We start from the raw sequence: 18,559 nt of genomic DNA on the forward strand, positions 1-18,559 counted from the left end.
TAATTGGAATCTCCTTAACAGGAGCTGGAGAGCTGAATAAGCTGGAGCTGAGCTGAGCTGTGCTTTGAGCCGCCCTTCAACTGGGAAATGAGAACCGCCGTCAAACGAGACAGGCACAGACCCCAGCTGATGAGGACTCTCCGTCTCTCTTTCAGCTAACGATCCCCGCTTCTCAGAGGTCAGCTCTCGGATCAAACCCGAAAGAATTATCCCTCTTCCTAGGGATAATTATTCTCCTTCCTAGGGCTAATTAGAACCTGCCTAAATCCGAGAGACCCGGACTCGGGGCGGGTGCAGGCACCGGCAGCACGAGTGGGGCTGGAGTTTTCAAGCCCCTCTCCACAGCGTCCCGCCGGCGGTGCCAAGGCGGGGGGGACAGCAGGTTTGGAGTCCTTCCTGCCGGGTCCCCGCATTCGCGTTCCCGAGCGGGGGCCGGGGCAAGGCGGGGCCGCGCGGGGCGGAGCGGAGCCGCCGAGCGGAGCTGTCCCTTCAGCACCACCGCCACTCGGCTGTCACCTCCCCGGCCCCGCCGCCTCCTCAGCCCGCTCTACACAACACCCGCACAAAGCCTGGGCTGAGTTGGTGTAGGGACGGAGCACCCCGAAACCTCCCCTCCCTGGACACAGCGCAGTGTGAGCCCCGTCCCTGTCTCCGCCCACCAGAGCCGTGCGGGGCTGGTGCTTCAGTAATAAATATATTAGTTTCAGTGGGAATAAAGATGGCCTAGGGAAGCGATGGTTGAAAGCAACTCACTGCCACAATCACACAAAATATCTCTTAAATATCGTTTTTTTTTCCACGGTAGATGTAATGAATAAGGGGGTAATAGCACAAGAAATGCCTGTTGAGAGTGGCCGGGTGGCCAAGTGTCCTCTCCTCGACTACATTATTCAGCTTATATTTGGTTTATAAGTAAAAGAATGCATTTAAACTAGTAAGGAAAGTATGTTCCTGCACCAGGCCTTTAGACTAGCACTGTTTCTCCTTAGGGTAAATGATAGTAATAATAAAATCCCCAGGACACTTGGATTTCACAAATGCTGCAGAGACTCGTGTTTAACACGAGTTCCAAACCTCTCCTCTAACTTTGACGCTCGATTTTTACGTTGACAGATGGTTATCAAATGAAGTGACACTCAAAAGTGATTTCCACATCGGTCTGTAGTGCTACTGAAATCACATTTCCAAAATAACTCCTTCCTTTCCCCACATGAGATCAAACTGCCGATTTAAGAGCCCAGCGTCAGGGAACATGTTTCTCAAGCTATCAGGGATCATCTCGGTTAAACGGGGAACGCTAGAACGAGTCAGGAAAACTCTGGATACAGCGGGAGTGTCCGAGAGCTACCGAAGAGCAGATCGTTTGCAAAGTGCAAATGGACTGTGAAATGTCAAGTAGTCTAAGCGAGTTTGAACGCACTTCTGACAAATGGCAAATTGTCACTATTTCGTTAGTAAATCCAAACTACGCAAAACAGTGGGGAAGGGAAAGACGGGGACAAATGGAGAGGGATGTACGTTTACGCAAGTATTGGTAACCTCTTACCTCTTCTTATCACACCTCCTTGCCCGTTGAGTACAAGTCCACACTGGGCCTCCACTGAGCTCTTAAGTAATGAGGGGAAAACAGGGAAAGAAAGAAAAGAAAGAAATCAGACACAGAAACCCACAGAGAGATCACACAGTTTCGCGTTGTTACAATACTCTTTCAGGAACAAGAGTTAAGGTGAAATGGAAAAGCAGCTACTCTCAGAAAACTCAAGCACTCTGGTGAAATCCCCCCGCCATCCTGCCGTCTGCTCCTACCCCTCGAAATACAGAATAATTTTCCTTTCATTACCATTTAAATACGAATTTATCCTGAACTGGGACCTTAGATCGGTAGTTACATGGCAGGATAGAGAGGCAAAAAAGTACTTTAGAGAGAATTGTGTTCCCGCTGTAGAGTTGCACGCACAGGGCTAAAAATACACCTACACATGTTATTTTTGTATGTCTAGCTGTATATTTATATACAGATACACGGTTAAATTCATATATGCGTTTCGTGACACGTGTATACCCCTGACTTACAAAGTGTGCACAGAGTAGACAAAGAGCACAAACAACAGATGACCTACTGGGCTTTGCCGGCTGCACAGAGTCGTAGGGGTGTTGTAACAATGCGTGTGTCCGCACATAGGTGGGGATGAATATGCATCTGTGTGCACACACACACAGGCACCCATGTGTGAGCGTGGGGTGAGGAACCATCAAAAAAACCTGCCTAGGGCTTCTGGTGCACATCCGAAGAGATCTCACTTCTTTATTCTCCTGTTACAAGGCTGATTATTTGGGGATCTTCGCCCTCCTTAATAAATATTTTTATTGGAATGATAAAAGACTTGAAAGGGTTGGGTTTTCTTTGGGTTTTTCCTTATGTTGGGGTTAAAAAAACACAACAAACCAAACCTAAATCTTTGCCCAGTGGAAATGTGTTAAAGACGCATTTTCCTCTACAAACAAACGAGGTATTGGACATGAAAGAGGCCTTTAAGGGTGTTAACCTATTCAACAGCCCGTGAAGAGTTAAGTAAATGCGGAGAGAGTCGGTGCATAATAAAAACCCCACTTTACAAAACAATCTTTACAGTCCTGGCTCTCTCCCCCACTTTCACCATATTGGCGCTGGCCCTGTAAGACCTTCCTTTTCAAGGCTCTTTTTTATTTTAAGTGTTCTGCCTTAAAGTGATTATGAAATCAATATGAAAAAAACTTGGCGACTGAGCATAAATTAAAGCGGTGATGGGAAAAGGTGTGACAGTTTTCTTTGTTGCCCATGGAAAATCTTTTTAGGGCACTGAAAGATGCCACTCCAGCTCCAAGACTGTTTGCATCTGTTAGGCTGACTTAAACCACCCTCGAAACTATTGGACATTCACTTAAAATTCTGTGCAGGGAAAAGTATATTTACATTTGTTGCATTTGAAATGAGGCATATGCTGATGAACGTTTTAAAAAGAAAGACCAAGGGGAAAGGGGAAGGCTGGTTAGACCACAATTTTGGTTTAAAAGTATTTGTGTGCAGTCCTGTTTCTGCTCGCCACCAAAATGTTCCCTCCAAGCCCGAAGTGATATTCGCGAGAGTGAAAATTTTCTCTGAATCATCTAAAACGTAACTACAAATATGAATGTTTTCAACTTCTCACCATTCAGGCTTTTTGATACTTCTGCACATTTCCTCTCGTGTTCGGAAAAAGAGGAAGGAGGAAAAATAAAGATTAGGTACAAACCCCAAAGTCTTTTAGTTTAGAATAAAGTGTGATCGAAAAATTAATATTTTCCAAAGAAAAGCTATTGATTTTCTTCTTTAAATAAACGAAAAGAGATTGCGCCTCTAGCAGCTTAACCAATCTCCTTTTTTTCTCTCTCTCTCTTTTTTTTTTTTTTAAGGGAAGCATGTTGTTTGGTCGGATGACATTGCATAAATGACCAGTTGAATGGCACTAAGTCGAAAATTGGATAAACTATGGTGCTTTTTTGCCCGGGACTTAGGCATTGTCTGCTGTCTTGCAAACGTTCCTAATCCCCTCTTTTGAAAAATACAAGGCTTTGTGCCTGCCAAAGAAAAAAAATTTGTACAGATACAAAAAAATCAGCAGCAGACGTGGTTATATAAAGGAGTAAATAGGTTTTAGTTGGGTTGAGCAGTGAATGGCAGATTTTTTTTTTTTTTTGAGGGGGGTAACATAAGGAGATCCTTGTGAAAAATGTAAACAAAAAAATGGTCAGAGAGGATAAAATTATGTAGTGAATTTTAATGGAGAAAACTAGGTTGAAATAGGTTTCCTCCTCCGAGATATAAAAGATAACATTCGTTGTTGCTGGGTTTATTTTCTTCCTTAAAAAAAAAAAACACAAACCAACAAAAATGCAAGAGAGAAATATTTCTTTTCCCTCATATAAATGGATGGTTTGGATTTTTTTTCTTGATTTGATTTTAAGGGAAGAAAATAAACCTTCTTAGTTTTGCAAACTTCGGGTAGAATTGTTTTGGTTTTCTTTTAGATTTCTTTCCCAATCCTTTCACTGTCTACATCTTTTTGGAAAGACCAACCAGCTTTGTATGCCTGGGAGCGAGATATGGGGGGAAAGTAAGTACAGTAAATACGGTCCCGTTTGTCTCTCCCTGCTTATGGGGAAGCCCTTCGTTCCTTAGCGCGTCGGGAGAAGAAAGGTTTGCTTTTGACTTGGGGGACATTTTGAAATGGGTCTTAGATACAGGAGGGCGTTGTTTGAAATTTTGGAAACCAATTTCATTTAAGCAACCGGCTGAGTTTAGCGGAGAGAACTTTATAGAGCGGGGGAAAGGGTTTCTGAGCGGATAAGGCTGAGGTTTTCATACACAGTAACAGAATTTTTAAAATGGGTCCAGACGCCAGCTAGGAAGTAGATGAATGTTTAGATGGATAGATGTATTTGGCTTTATCTGCTTTATCTCTCACCTTATTAACACCTAGATCGGATATTGCGAGGGATTTTTATCGCCCTGTTTCTGACGAACATTTGCCCCCGTTTATTTCTTTCCTCCTTCATACCTCGAAAGATTTGCCTTTGTATGACTGTCGGAAATCAGACATGTCCTGCCTTGCCTTTTTCCTCTTTTCCTACTCCATCCCTTAAATCACTTGCCAGCTCTGTCGCTGCAAATTGTTCCGTTCGCCGAAAGAAAGGATGTTTGGGAAAAGCAGGAACGTGGGTTTGGTTGGGTTTTGTTTGGGTTCTGCGTGACTTTGTTAAGGGTTGGTACACCAACACACGCACCCCCAGATCTCCGGATAAGTCCCGTGGTTTCAGCCATCACAGAGACACAACCCATGCGGGAAAGGCAGGTGCAGGGTTGTTTTTGTTTAATTTGTTTGTTTGTTTGTTTGTTTGGCCAAGAAAAACTACTTGCTTTTTTGGTTTGGGTTTTTTCCCCTCCATATTTTTTCTTGTTGCTACTAATCTGGAGGGGACGGGATGCGGATTGGATTTGGGATGAGTCTTCCTTCCTTTGTATGAGTTATTCCGAGGAAAGGAAAATGGGGGTGGGGGGTGGGGGGGAGGGGAACCCAGGGCGGGGGGAGGGGAGAAGAAGGTACTTCGAAAGGAGATCGCATGCTATTTACCTGCAAATCGTCTGCTCCCGAGGCTGCAAGCCCGAGGCTTGGTCCTGGCAGGAGTCTTTGATCTGGATGCATCCCATATTGGGATCCATGGCTCATAAGAGACAGGTCGTGGCGGCGGTAAGCATCTAAGCACCCCAGCTCTCTCCTTTGCTCGTCCAAGCAAGAGGACTTGAGCGCCCGCGCATTGTGCAGGTTGATAAAATCAGTGGGTTCTCCATGGTGGATCTGCTGGTAATATTGCTGGGAGTGATGGAGAGAGTTCAAGGAGTAAGCGTCGGGGTTGACTGCCGGGTGGCTGTGTTGGAACTCGTAGTGGAAGGACTGGTGGTGCAGTGGGGTGTACTGGTGGTTAGTGGAGAAGTACGGGGAAGCGAACTCGGTGCCCGTGGTAGAGTAAGTAAGAGGAGACGAGGAGGAATAGGCGACGGTCGAGTTGGCCACAGACTCCAGGCATCCAAGCTGCATCAAACGGTAACTGTTTGATCCGTCATGACGTATCTGAAAGGAAGAAGTGAAAAGAAGACCCCAAAACTGGAGGTTTGTCATCAAAAACCCCCGGTACGGTTCTTCCAAGCACTCTGCCCTGCATAGCTTTTCCCCCTGCAGAAGCGTCTCAGCTTGCGAGCGGCAACCCCAACAACAAAAGATCCTTTCCTACCTTGGGCTGATGCCATAAAGGTCTGTTCAAAAAATCATAAACAGCCCAGCCTGCCCTTAATACCGCCAAGTGAAAGAAATCCACTCACTGAAATAAAAACTATCTATCTATCTGTCCATCCATCTATCCATCCACCTCCTGATCACAGCTGTAATATCTGGGGCTGACATAAAAAAAGTCATCAAACAGAGGAAACTACCGAGAATACACACATGTCCCGTCCCTATGTTACAGCGTTACACATTGAGAAAGCTTTGCCGCCTGTTTGCCTTCCTTTCTTCCTTCCTTCCCTTCTTTTTTTTTTTTTGAACCCCTATTTTTCTTTCTTTTTAAAATAACGAATCAGATCCGAAATTCCCCCCCTCCTTTCCCTGCGTTTCGAAAGAAAGGAGAGTCCTGCTTTTTAGTGAGAACTCCCCATTCCTGGCGAGCTGCTGGTGATTTCTCTCCACTTCATTATATTATTAGGGGTATTATTCTGATTTTCGTTCTGGCAACGGTTTTAACGTGGTAATGAGTTGCCCTTGCTGGCGACAGATGTCATAACGAATTTTCTCTCTATACTTCTTTAAGTTATCTCTGAAGCCGGATTATAATTAAATGTAACGGTCCAATATGGATTTTAAAAAAATGGAAACAACCACACAGACACATACACACACACATATGCACACACACGCACACACACATCCACACATGCACACACACACACTCACACACACAAAATACCTCTGCATCGTGGACGAGACCTGGAAAGGTAGTTGACATTTTTTGGTTCTCCGAAAAAAAAAAAAAAAAGAAAGAAAGAAAGAGGAAAAAAACCCCAACTCTGGATAAAACTCCCTTCTCCAAATTAAAAAAAAAAAAAAAAAAAAAAAAAAGGAAAAATTTGAAAAATCCAAAGTTCATGTATTTCCCCAATTTTTTTTAGAAAAAATCTCTACAGACAGAGAGAATTTGCAATGTATCTGCATAGATCAGATCTCTCGCTTTTCCATGCACCTCCTTAAAAACCTGTAGGAACAAAATTTTCCCTCTGCACAAAAGCTGCTCCCTGGATCAGATTTTGTACTTGCTGGGTATTTCTTTGGCTGATGTCGTAGGTCCCTTGGTAATATAGAAGTTTTGAAAATTAAGCATCAGCACTGAGAACTGGGAGGACAATAGATAGAGGAGCTTCATCCCAGGAGACAAGGAATAAATATTGTATCTTCGCCTAATAAGGAACTGTAGGTTCTTTCAACATTTTTATACATTTTTTCCTCCACTCTTTAGAAAGCTTTTTCTTACCCAGGCTAATATGGGAACTAATCTGATCGAAGGGGGTATTTTGTGTACATTTTATTGGGAAGACATAAAGCTCATATATATAACTATATATTATTAAACCATCCTTTTCAATAGGTAAGTGCTCCTTCCTGTTGATTATACTGCTTTTAAATACTGATCAGAATCTAAGATTGCACATTTGTATGTGTGTCTGTTTAACTGTATTTTTTTTCCTAAATGAAAACTATGTGGTTTGTTTTGGTTTGGGTTTGGATTTTTGTTGGTTTTTTTTATTTTTTTATTTTACCCTTTCATTTACATCGAATTTAAGTCCACCCCACACTCCAACCTGCTTTTAAAGCTGCCTAATATGTTGTCTTACAGGCTTCTTTAAATAGCATTTTCAAACATAATACCAGGGTGAGACCACAAACTATCACTGCAGTGACATATGATATGGAATTATACATAAAATACATATAGATCCACGGAATTACATCTGTAATAGGAGGAAGAAAAGTAGGGAAGGGGACGCAAGAGCTAAAGACACTGATAGCAGGTTAGACATTTCCAAGTACCGATAATATTTTGGAGATGGGAACGCACGGAGGCTGCGTAGCCCCGGGTTGCAAAGCTGAAGGGGTACGTGATTTATCTATTTAGTGACACAGGTCCGAGACGCTGCCACTCGAGGGATGAATCCTGTCCGCCTGCCCGGCGCCCCCTGTCCCTCTGCCCCCAGGTAGCGGCTCTCCAGCCCCTCAGCCACTGCGGGCTCCGCCCGGGGAGCGCCTGGGGGGGCGCCACACGCTGCCGGGCGAGCTCGGGGCGGCCGGAGGGAGTCACACACGGTCCGAGAGGATGCCAGCCCAAATGGCTCTGCTGGTGGCCAGTTTCCACCCGTGATAAGCCTGGAGATAGGAGAGGGTGTAACTTGCTTTTAATTGCCATTTAATTTGGGTCGCGTTTAAGCGTTTAAGCTGCGAAGGTGTCTTAATAATAAGCCGGAGGCAAAGAGGCATGAGGCTCCCTGTCTCGCTCTTTCCTCTTTTTTTTTTTTTTTTTTGAAGGTCCAGGTTTTGGGAGGGTTTATTGGTATCTGTTCATGCAGCCTTACAGGAGCTGTCACTCAGCACTCTTTTCTTCCTACAAATGGACAAAGGCACACGACTGGAATGGAAATGCATTGTCTGAGATAGCAAAGTGCGGGTATCCCGGCGGGAGCGGGGGCAGCGGGAGCACCTCACACCTCTCCGGGGCGCTGCTGGGGAAATGGGCTCTGGGGAGCCTCTCGCCCCGCCCGGCCTACTGGGAAAGAGAGGAAGGAAGGAAGGAAGGAAAGAAGGCAGGAAGGAAAGAATGAAGGAAAAGGAAGAAGGAAAAAATAAAGGAAAAGAGGAGGAAAGGAAGCAAGGAAGGAAAAGAAAGGAAAAGGAAAGAATAAAGGGAAAGAGGAAGGAAAGAAGAAAGGAAGGAAAAAAAAGGAAGAGGGAAAGAATAAAGGGAAAGAGTAAAGAATAAAGCAAAAAGGAAGGAAGGAAGGAAGGAAGGAAGGAAGGAAGGAAGGAAGGAAGGAAGGAAGGAAGGAAGGAAGGAAGGAAGGAAGGAAGGAAGGAAGGAAGGAAGGAAGGAAGGAAGGAAGGAAGGAAGGAAGGAAGGAAGGAAGGAAGGAAGGAAGGAAGGAAGGAAGGAAGGAAGGAAGGAAGGAAGGAAGGAAGGAGGGAAGGAGGGAGGGAGGGAAGGAAGGAGGGAAGGAAGGAGGGAGGAGGGAAGTTTAGAAGGAGGGAAGGAGGGAAGGAAGAAGGAAGGGAAGGAGGGAGGGAAGGAGGGAAGGAGGGAAGGAGGGAGGGAGGGAAGGAAGGAAGGAGGGAAGGAAGGAAGGAAGGAGGGAGGGAAGGAGGGAAGAAGGGAAGGAGGGTAGGAGGGAGGGAGGGAAGGAGGAAAGTTGGGAGGGAGGGAGGGAGGGAAGTAGGTTTTTTCTCTTAATTAGGATATCCTACATTTCTAATGTTGCTAATGGAATAAAATTTATATCTCCCTAATATATATATGGATTCTTCCAAATTCAAGCTTTGTTTGATCCTTTCAAGACTTAGATCGTTAAAAGATTTTTTTTAAAAAAGACAACAAACAAACAAACAAACAAACAAAACAAAACAGAACGAAACTCAACCCTGGAAATGAGCAAGCTCTGCCCTTGCCAATACTCCTTTGAAGTGTGGTGAGCAGTTCAAACCAGCCTTGAGCAGGAAGGCTTAGACCTAACAAAAAAGTTAAGACACCGTGGGCACACTTTCCTGATGGAGGGAGAGTTATCCCTTCCCTTCCAGGAGGAAGACAAACCCTCTTCCAAACACTCAGGACAGTGCACTCGGCTGATTTTCTGTTGTTTGCACTTCGTTACTTTAGTTCTGTTTAGGTATGATTTTAAAAAGTAATTTTTGAGAGTTTTTTTAGGGGAGGAGAGAGGGAAGGAAATATTTTCCTCGACCTGGCCAAGGCAAGCCCGGGGCAGTGCCTGAACGGGACACACACGGCGAGGACACACGACCGGAGCAACCTGAGCAGAGGGAGAGCTACGCACACCGAGCCCTTGCCGAGACTGCGGACGCTCCAGGGCGGCGGCGTTTCCCACCAAGTCACCCCAAAGGACACTTGTCCCTTCACGAACCTGTTCATTGATTTTGTTTTCAGGAAACTACGGGTGTGGGAGAGGGATGTAGGGACAGAGTCCCCTCTTTTGGATCCCGTGGGTGCCGTGCTGTGGTTATCACCCAGCGCTGAGCATTGCGGGGGAGGACACGCACAATGCAAGGTCTGATGCCTCCCCAGCTCGTTTCCAGATCTCCCCGCTGTAAGGGATCAGTCTGGCGAGAGATCTCTCCCGTTCGACCCCTTCCCCCTCCATCCTCCCTTCCCACGCACACGCAGCCCAGACGAACCCACCGCCACGCCACCAGCCAGCTCGGAGCCCAACTTCGCTTCAAACAACAACAAAGCCACCAAAATGTTTTTGTTTGGAGGAAAGTTTATAAGAAACTCGGCTTGCCAGATGCACGTTACTGGTCAGTTCCATCTGTTAGCTTCGCTTACAGACCCTAAAAAAATCATATAGACCGTTTGCGCTATTAACTCCCCCCAATCCAATTAATAACGCGAGTCAAACTGCAAAGCACTTATTAATTACTCCCAAAGAAAAATCTTTCAGGAAAGATAATTGGGAGTTTTCTGGTTTTCCAACCAGAGCAGAGCAGACAGACTTTGCCTTGAGTTTCATTGTGGCTGAACACGTTGTTTATCCCTTGTCTAAAGTTTGTTTCTGCTCCTACAGAGAGGGTGTTGTGGAGGGTTGTTTTTTTTTTTTTAAGGGATCTGGGGGAAAATCGGACCCTGCAGCTGGGAGGGGTGCAGATTTTTTTGGGGAAAAAAACACACACAAGAAAATAAAAAGTTCTCTGGGATGATCTCACTTTCCCTGATGGCTCGTTGAAGTGTGCAGAGCGTCTGGTGCTGCTGCAGGGACAGTCTGGGCTTGACGTCTGGCTGCTGTGTGAAAGCAGCTCCCGAGACTCACTGAGCTCTCTCACCTCCTGTGTGACTTAGAATCGTTTCCTAGCATTTAGGAGCCTGAGATTACATTTTTTCCTTCAATGTGTTCATCCTGCCTTAGCTCCTGCCTTTTGCTGGTCGGCCAATAATAGTTTAATTTCCTTCTTAATTAAGAGCCTTCTCTTCTGCTGAAAGTCAACAAAACTTGGTCTTTGCTGGACCTAAATTTCTGATGACTTCTCATGGGGTTTCTTGTGTCTGAATGAGACCAGAGAGTAGTTCAAGCCACCACAGGCTGCTGGTGCTTGGTCGTTCCTGGAGCAGCATTCATCCTCTATGATGCTCTTTTCTGTGGAGTAGGCAAAGAGAAGTCCTCATTCTGCAGTCAGCAAGGGCTTTTTGCTTAACACACTTTTCCACCCCCTTTGTCCTTTGCAGTTCCTAAAATATGAGGACTGTGAGCTTTGGAAATGCTCAGCTGACCTAAAACAAAAGCAGCCTTGGGGTCGCTTTTGTGAGTCTATAGGTCCTGGCCATTGTTTGCAGATCTATTGTCATTGACCCTGAATTAGCTGAGTTGGTTCGAGCACAGGGCTAATCACTCCAAGGTCGTGGGTTTGTATCCTTGTGTGGGCCACTCACTGAAGGGTTGGACTCGATGATTCTTGAGGGTCCCTTCCAGCTCATGCTATTCTCTGTTCCTTTGTCTTATCTTTTTCTCCTGCTCTGTTGAACTTCTCCCTCTTCTCTGGCAGAGGGGCTAGACTTAAACGTGGGTCCCCTGTGTGCTGAGCATCACCACACCTGAACTTCACATTCAGGGAAAACCCTGTGAGAGGTCCAGACTCCTGCAGAAGCTGCTAAACTCCCTCCCTCCACATACACTCACCTGCATTTTCAAGCAAATCTCCCTGTGTTAGTGAGATTTCTTTTTCCTCATTTTTTCCTCTTTTTTAAGAATAATTTCGAGAGCACAAATTTTATTTCATTGCTTTTTCTCTGCCGAGGAGGACAATTTGACATTGGAGTTCACAGAGTGTAAGTACGGGCACTTAAACTGAGTTTTGAAGTGGTTTTCTTCATGATGCAAGACAAGAGACATCCTGCAAATGATTTTCCCCTGCCCTGAAAACACAGATTCCAAGCCCACCACCATGTTTCCTCTTCTTTGCAAATTTGTATTCTGCCTCACCACAACAGCCAAGAGGCAACATAATGGGAGAGAAAAAAAAATGCATTTGCAAGCAATTAAACTGCTGTGAATGTATTAGTCAAAAATTAAAGAGGATAACTGGTGTCTCCAGTCATTTCTTTGATTGCAGCAAGGCTTCCTGTTTGCTGAGGCTTTTATGAAGATTTGAGTTCAGCTCTATTTCAAGCCAAGTGCCTCTGGTCATTCAGAGAAAAAGGACAGGGAGAGGTGACATGACTCCAACGGTGTCAACATTGGTCAATAGTACCTCACTGAAAACCAGACCAGTGCTCACTTGGAGACCCTGAGATTAGCTCAGTTGGTTAAAACCTGGTTGCAATAATGCCAAGGTCACGGGTTCAATCCCCTGTGTGGGCCATTGACTTAAGAGTTGGACTTGATGATCCTTGTGGGACCTTTCCAACTCAGAATAGTCTGTGTGTGAATGCCATTCTTGCTATTCTATGCAAGGATCAGGAGGGCAGAATTTGTGGTCATTTCACTGCAACAAGACCTTCCAGATATTTGGAAGATATTTGACAAGGGATGGCCCATTGACTGCCTGTCAATGAGAGACCCCTTCCCACTATTTTACTAGTTCCCTTCCCCCTTCCCCCTGTCCTCGTCTTCCCTGATGGCTGCTGTCCATTGCTGGCCAAGCAGGGCTGTGAGCCCCACAGTCCCTGTCCTTGCCCTGTTACTTCTGTGATAAAGAGTCCTGGTGATGTAACTTCTCACTTCTTCAAACATCCACTCCCACAACCACAGATTTACTTCTTTCATGGAGCTGCTCCTCACATTTATCCTCTCCACTCATCTTGTCTTGCAGTGATCCCATTTCTTCTTCTCTGACTGCTTCCCCACAGCTCCCTGAGCTGCTGAGTCCTCCATCCCATCTGTCTTTACTCTCCAGCCAGACCCAAGAAAGCAGCTTCTCTTGGCTTAGGTTTGTTGAGTTGTGGAGATCCTCCTGGGGAAGCTGCCTAGGGCCTCTTCTTACATGGCTCCTAGGGCTGTACTTGCTCCATGGAGGCCCCTCCACCTGGTCCTCCCTTACAACAGCCTCTGGTGTACCTTGGTCTTGCACACACTCCTGCTTTAAGGCATTTATTTTATCACCACTGTTTTGTTATCAAGCTGTCTACCCTGCCTTTTCTCTCTCCTTTAGGCACAAGCAACAAGAAAACCAGGCTGCCTCCACTCTTCCCTCTTTTGGGATTTCCCCTCTTTCAATCTTCACACAACGCTGCTGTTTTGCCAGTGCCTTTTCCTGCCATGTTCCTAATTTCTTTCAGCCTCTCCACTGCATCCCTTAGGGGGGTAACATGCTGACTGTCTGTGGCAGCTGTCCTCGCTCCAGCTCTGTGAACACTGAGACAATGAAAAACCTCCCTCCCTCCTTCCAGCTTTCTCAGAAAAGCAAACATTACTTCTGTCAATTGCTCTTGCCATCTCATAGGGGCCATTTTTATTTTCCAGTGACCTCTTCTGTACTTGAAGAATGTCCTATTACTTTATTTATCTTGCTCTCTTGTGCAGTTCTTTCATTCCTCAACTTGGCTTCTTTCACATCTCTTAGACTTTCCCCCCTTCATTAGGTAATCCTCTTTCCTCTTTACGTCATCCATCTCATTTCTGTAGGTCGCCTTTTTTACCTTTAAATAATTTTCCAATTCTGTGACTATATGAAGGTATTTACTGCTGTGAGAAGCAGAATCACAATAATTTTGGAGAATCTTTTATCACGTTCTTTTTCCTTTCTCTGTAGTAATTTGGTTAATTTCTCCAATTTGGTGTGTTTTGCTGTTCTGAAAAGGAATGCTTGGTTATAATCACAAACCTAATTCTATTCTATGTGAGAGCCTTGGCATCCTTCACACCAGTCAATTCCTTTTGCTTCTAAGCCATTGGGGTTTTTAAATTTCAAGGAAGGAAGCAGTCACAGATATCCTACCAATATTTTATGCCCTCAAGTTTATGTCACAGAAAAAAAACAAAATTGTCCCTTAAAAGTCTTTCTCTATGATAAATAATACCTTTTTTTTTCAAATTGGGATCATGCATTTTCTTCCTCTGACCATGCTTCCTAACTGCCTCCCCCATGATTTCTCCAGCAATATTGTTGCTGTAAGTTATCTCCACTATTAATACCACACAGGGAAACTGTTACAAGGTGACACAGACATAACCAGCTCTGTTGATGCAATGGGATAAGGTTAGAAATTTAGCTATAAATGAATGAAACCTGTTTCTGGAAAACCACATTATAGTGAGAAGCCCCAAAATGTGACTTGAAAATTAACAGGAGTCTTCATTCAAATTCTTGGTCCACTTCTTGAGGCAGTAGACAGGTTGCCCAGAAAAGCTGTGATTGTCTTATCCCTGGAAGTGTTCAAGACCAGGCTGGATGGGGTTCTGAGCAACCTGGTTGAGTGGAAGGTGACCTTGCCCACGGCAGGGGGTTTGAATGAGGTGATCTGTAAGAACCCTTCCAACTGAAACCATTCTATGAGTTTTATGATATGTACTTCTGAACCCAGGCTTCTCTGACCTAATAATTTATGTAAAATCCAGTGGGTTTCAACAGGGACATTCTTCAGGATGATGCTGTGAGTGACCCTTCCCCCCAAAAACAGGACTCTGAGCACGTTAGTGTAGGGTAAGATAAAAAGTAAAGGTCCTTTAATATCACAGGGCCTACAGCCCACAGGAATACAGGATGACATGCATGTGTCTCAGTTCTTGTTTCCATGGCTTTTATAATAAGATCCCTCCAATCATTGCTTTACACATTTCTCAGTCCAGCCCCAGTCCCACCCCTGGTCCAACCCCCAGAATTGGGTCTGGGGTCATCAAGACCCTCTGTCTTCATCAACTCCTCTTCCTCAGGCACACAAAGGTCTCTTGGAGTTCATCCAGTTCTGGCTTTTGGGTCACTCTGACCTGTGTTTATGTTTCATTCTGTGGACCTTCTGATATCCTTCAGCTCTACCTTGGAAAGGAGTCTAAACAAGATTAATTAACTAAAGGAATTTGAGCTCCCTGTTCTGGGACAGGGGTAGTGATAGAAAGGCATTAAACTTAAACTGTTAGAAATATTAACCCTCTAAAAATCCACAACTACTGTGTTCCTAAAATCTACAAAATGTGAAAATCAGAACAAAAACCCCTTTGGCATCAAGGACAAGAGTAGAATAGTGGAAAAATGTAGAGTTAGGAGAAGGATTCTCTGATATTTTCACTTGGCTCTTGAAACTCTGAAGTCCATATTTTCCTTAAAATCATCTGTTTTCAACAAAATTTTTAGGACACTTTCACTGTCTTTATTTAAAACTAGATACCAAAGAAAAGTTCTGAAGCTGACTTCCATAGAAAGCAAGAGAGGAAGCTCTGTGGGATATTCCTGCTCTTTGATGTAGCATAATATCCATACTCAACCAAGGCAACAGGAAGGCTCCATATGTGATGGAGATTTTGCATCAAGCCATTAAAATTCAGTGGGAACTGTCATCACAACCTTAGATTTTGCTACTCAGGAGAAAGCACTGGTGATGGAACTGGAAATGTTAGTCCATCTCACTAAAAGATTTATGCTTTTTCCTCTTGCCAGTTTTAGTCCACAGGGCAAGTTTAAGGCAAACTCTCCATATGTAACCAGCTAAACTAGGACTTTAGAAAATCATCCTGATCATGGACTGGCTCAGCAGACATTATCCACATTACTTTCTGAAAGTCTTTCAATGTACGAGGCAGAAATCTTATCATTAAACTTCTCTCTGGTCGTGGAGAATGAAAACATCTGTAGACTGTGATGTATTAAAGATGTAGCTTATATTAGAATCATCCATAATTAATGTAGACATTCCAATAAATAATACAGTGTCAGGTCCTTTGGATTATTGAGTGTTCTCCACTGTGCTCATACACTTATGCAGTGGCAATAATGTTGAGAAAGTTTCCTTACTTAATTAAACACTGCACCCCACTATGTATTTAAATAACATTAAAGTTGTCTCACAAACTTAAAAGAGTAAATTCAAAGGTAAGGCTGATATCTTTGTCCTCAGCTTATAAGTCATGTATTGATGGTTTTTTTTTCATTTTTTCTCCACCTGCATGTCTACCCGGATATATATTTTCATGGATTTTTTTTTACCCCTTACACTGAATTTGTAGCCTCAACACTTTAAAATTAGGTGTAATACTATTAATATTTTAAAGAGATTCTTTTCTCAGGAGCCTTGAATTGCTCTGAATAGCTCAAATAAATCTGTATTTGGGTTAAGCAATATATAATTTTCACTGAACACATATATTTGTTAACATGTTTGAAAATGGGACTCGTATTGACCCAAGAATCCTGGGAAGGTGCAAAGAAACCACTATATATTTTTTATTGGTTCAGTATTCAGGCATTTGCTATTAAAATGTATAAGATGTATCCCCAAAACTGAAGCCAGCTACTTCAGAGACATAAGATTCCACTGAGGGAATAGGTATTTATGCTTTAAAAACATATTTTAATTTCCCAATTGATCATAATAGCTCATGCATAAAAGCAAGAGATTTTGGGATTTCTATTACTTTAAAATTAGGCATTAAAATTCATTTGGCAGAAGTATTTTTTAAATTTAATTTAATTTTATTTTAATTTCTTTCCAGAAATAAGATCTTCTCTGCAGGATATGATTCTGGAATGAGATCTCTGGTAGAGGAAACATCATTCACAACCTGGCAATAGCTCCTAGAGATCAGATAATGAATGTGCTGGTGGAGCTCACTGTGAGCTCCATTCTGCATCCTTGACTCATGTCTATAATCCCTGTCTAAGCCAGTTGCCTCTCTGACCTCTGTGGGCCTGAGCACACTAGTCAAAGTGGAGGGGTCAGGCTGGAAAAGACTGGTACTCTTTAAATGAGAGACCTGATTCAAAGATCACCTTAAGTCAATGGAAATCTTTCCCTGGAATTAAAAAAAAAATGCCCTAAACAAGTATTTGGATTTGTATGATGTCTAAAATATAAGAAGAATAAAAGGAAAAATAAGAATGTAATTGCATTTGCCTAAAAATGTTTTTAATTTAAAATGTTAGTTATGTTGTCCGAAAGATAAAAAATATGTATTATATCTATTAAATAATTATATATTTTTGAGAATTCCTTCCTTCCTTCCTTCCTTCCTTCCTTCCTTCCTTCCTTCCTTCCTTCCTTCCTTCCTTCCTTCCTTCCTTCCTTCCTTCCTTCCTTCCTTCCTTCCTTCCTTCCTTCCTTCCTTCCTTCCTTCCTTCCTTCCTTCCTTCCTTCCTTCCTTCCTTCCTTCCTTCCTTCCTTCCTTCCTTCCTTCCTTCCTTCCTTCCTTCCTTCCTTCCTTCCTTCCTTCCTTCCTTCCTTCCTTCCTTCCTTCCTTCCTTCCTTCCTTCCTTCCTTCCTTCCTTCCTTCCTTCCTTCCTTCCTTCCTTCCTTCCTCCCTCCTTCCCTCCTGCCTTCCTTCCTTCCTTCCCACCATCCCTCCTGTACAGCAATACCACCATATATATGTACATATCCATACTGGCTCTGTGAACATCCTAATTATTCAGTTTCTAAACTGTGAGTTAAAGTGTGATTTTCAGCAGTAATTTCCCCCAGTCTGTTCCGTCTGGCTGTTCTGAAACGATGATTTGCAGCCCAGTGAACGAGACATGGACAATCACCAGTTTTTGATTGTACAATAAAATATCTGCAATTGAAGTACAGTGTTTGCAGCAGTTTAAAGACAATGGGCTATAGCATCTGACCCCATCAGCAAACTGCTGAAACAAATGGATAGCTTTATTTCTAGAATTACCCAAAAGAAAAGAAAAAAAACCCAACAACCAAGCAAAACCAAACCAAACTCAAAAAACCCAAGGAAATGCATTTAGCACCAGTAAATAACATTATTCAAGAGGGAAACAGAAATTGGTATTCAGATTAGCAAAGACCAGTATATAACTTTGGTTTGTATGTTTTAAGGCCAAGGGACACCAGCTATCTGTTAAATGATGGTCAAATTAATATATTATTTATCATAAAAAGGCTGAAAAATTACTATTTCTAACAATGCTTTTGTGCATTTTTTCTATTTCCTTAATGAAACAAATCTGTGAATACAATAAAGACCTCAACTCTTCACTCCTGTGAACATATATCACACATATAAGCATCATAGAGATATATCATGCACTTTAAATATAATTCTGAAAGAGATTTTTACAGTGATTTTCACATCTATTTTAAATCTCAATTTTTGAAAAATCAGCACAATGATTAAGTTACCTCCCATCTGAATCAACTGAACCTCTGATCTACTATTGTGAAATATAGAAACATACTCCTTATGCACACGCCTTTCCTTTCCACATCACTGGGAAATGCTGAGGTGTTGTTACCAATCCCACCTACCTGCAGAAATACAAGTGCTCAGTTTGAAGTTTGCACCCACATTCGTATCCCCCCAAACTCCCATTTTGGTTATAGTGTATCCAAAACTCCATAGGAAGAGGATATATTTCCCTCAGCTGAAAATATGAATATTTGGTTTCCATATGACCAGAACCCTGACCCTAAATTTGCAACCTTTAAAGATTGGCTTAAACAGGAGATCAATTTTGTTTATAGTTGTGAGCATTGATTTTTTGCCCTGCAGTGCATGACACTGGCCTGGCTATTAACAGAGGAGAAAATATTATTCCCTGTGGTTAGAAAGTTCTATACATAAAAA

At 43.2% G+C, this 18,559-nt stretch overlaps 1 protein-coding gene across 1 annotated transcript in view; it reads right to left on the minus strand.

Annotated features, from left to right (window-relative positions):
• TFAP2D (transcription factor AP-2 delta) overlaps positions 1 to 6,576 on the minus strand; it is a 52,183-nt gene extending 45,607 nt beyond the window's left edge. Inside the window, exons 1-3 of the mRNA XM_071547750.1 lie at positions 6,538 to 6,576; positions 5,151 to 5,648; positions 1,547 to 1,607 (exon numbers count right to left, since the gene is read on the minus strand). Coding sequence (XP_071403851.1) covers positions 1,547 to 1,607; positions 5,151 to 5,648; positions 6,538 to 6,576 — 598 coding nt within the window. The remainder of the gene's footprint in view (positions 1 to 1,546; positions 1,608 to 5,150; positions 5,649 to 6,537) is intronic.
• Between the last annotated feature and the right edge of the window lie 11,983 nt (positions 6,577 to 18,559).

Source organism: Pithys albifrons, chromosome 2, assembly GCF_047495875.1.
Source record: "Pithys albifrons albifrons isolate INPA30051 chromosome 2, PitAlb_v1, whole genome shotgun sequence".
Taxonomy (NCBI): Eukaryota; Metazoa; Chordata; class Aves; order Passeriformes; family Thamnophilidae; genus Pithys; species Pithys albifrons.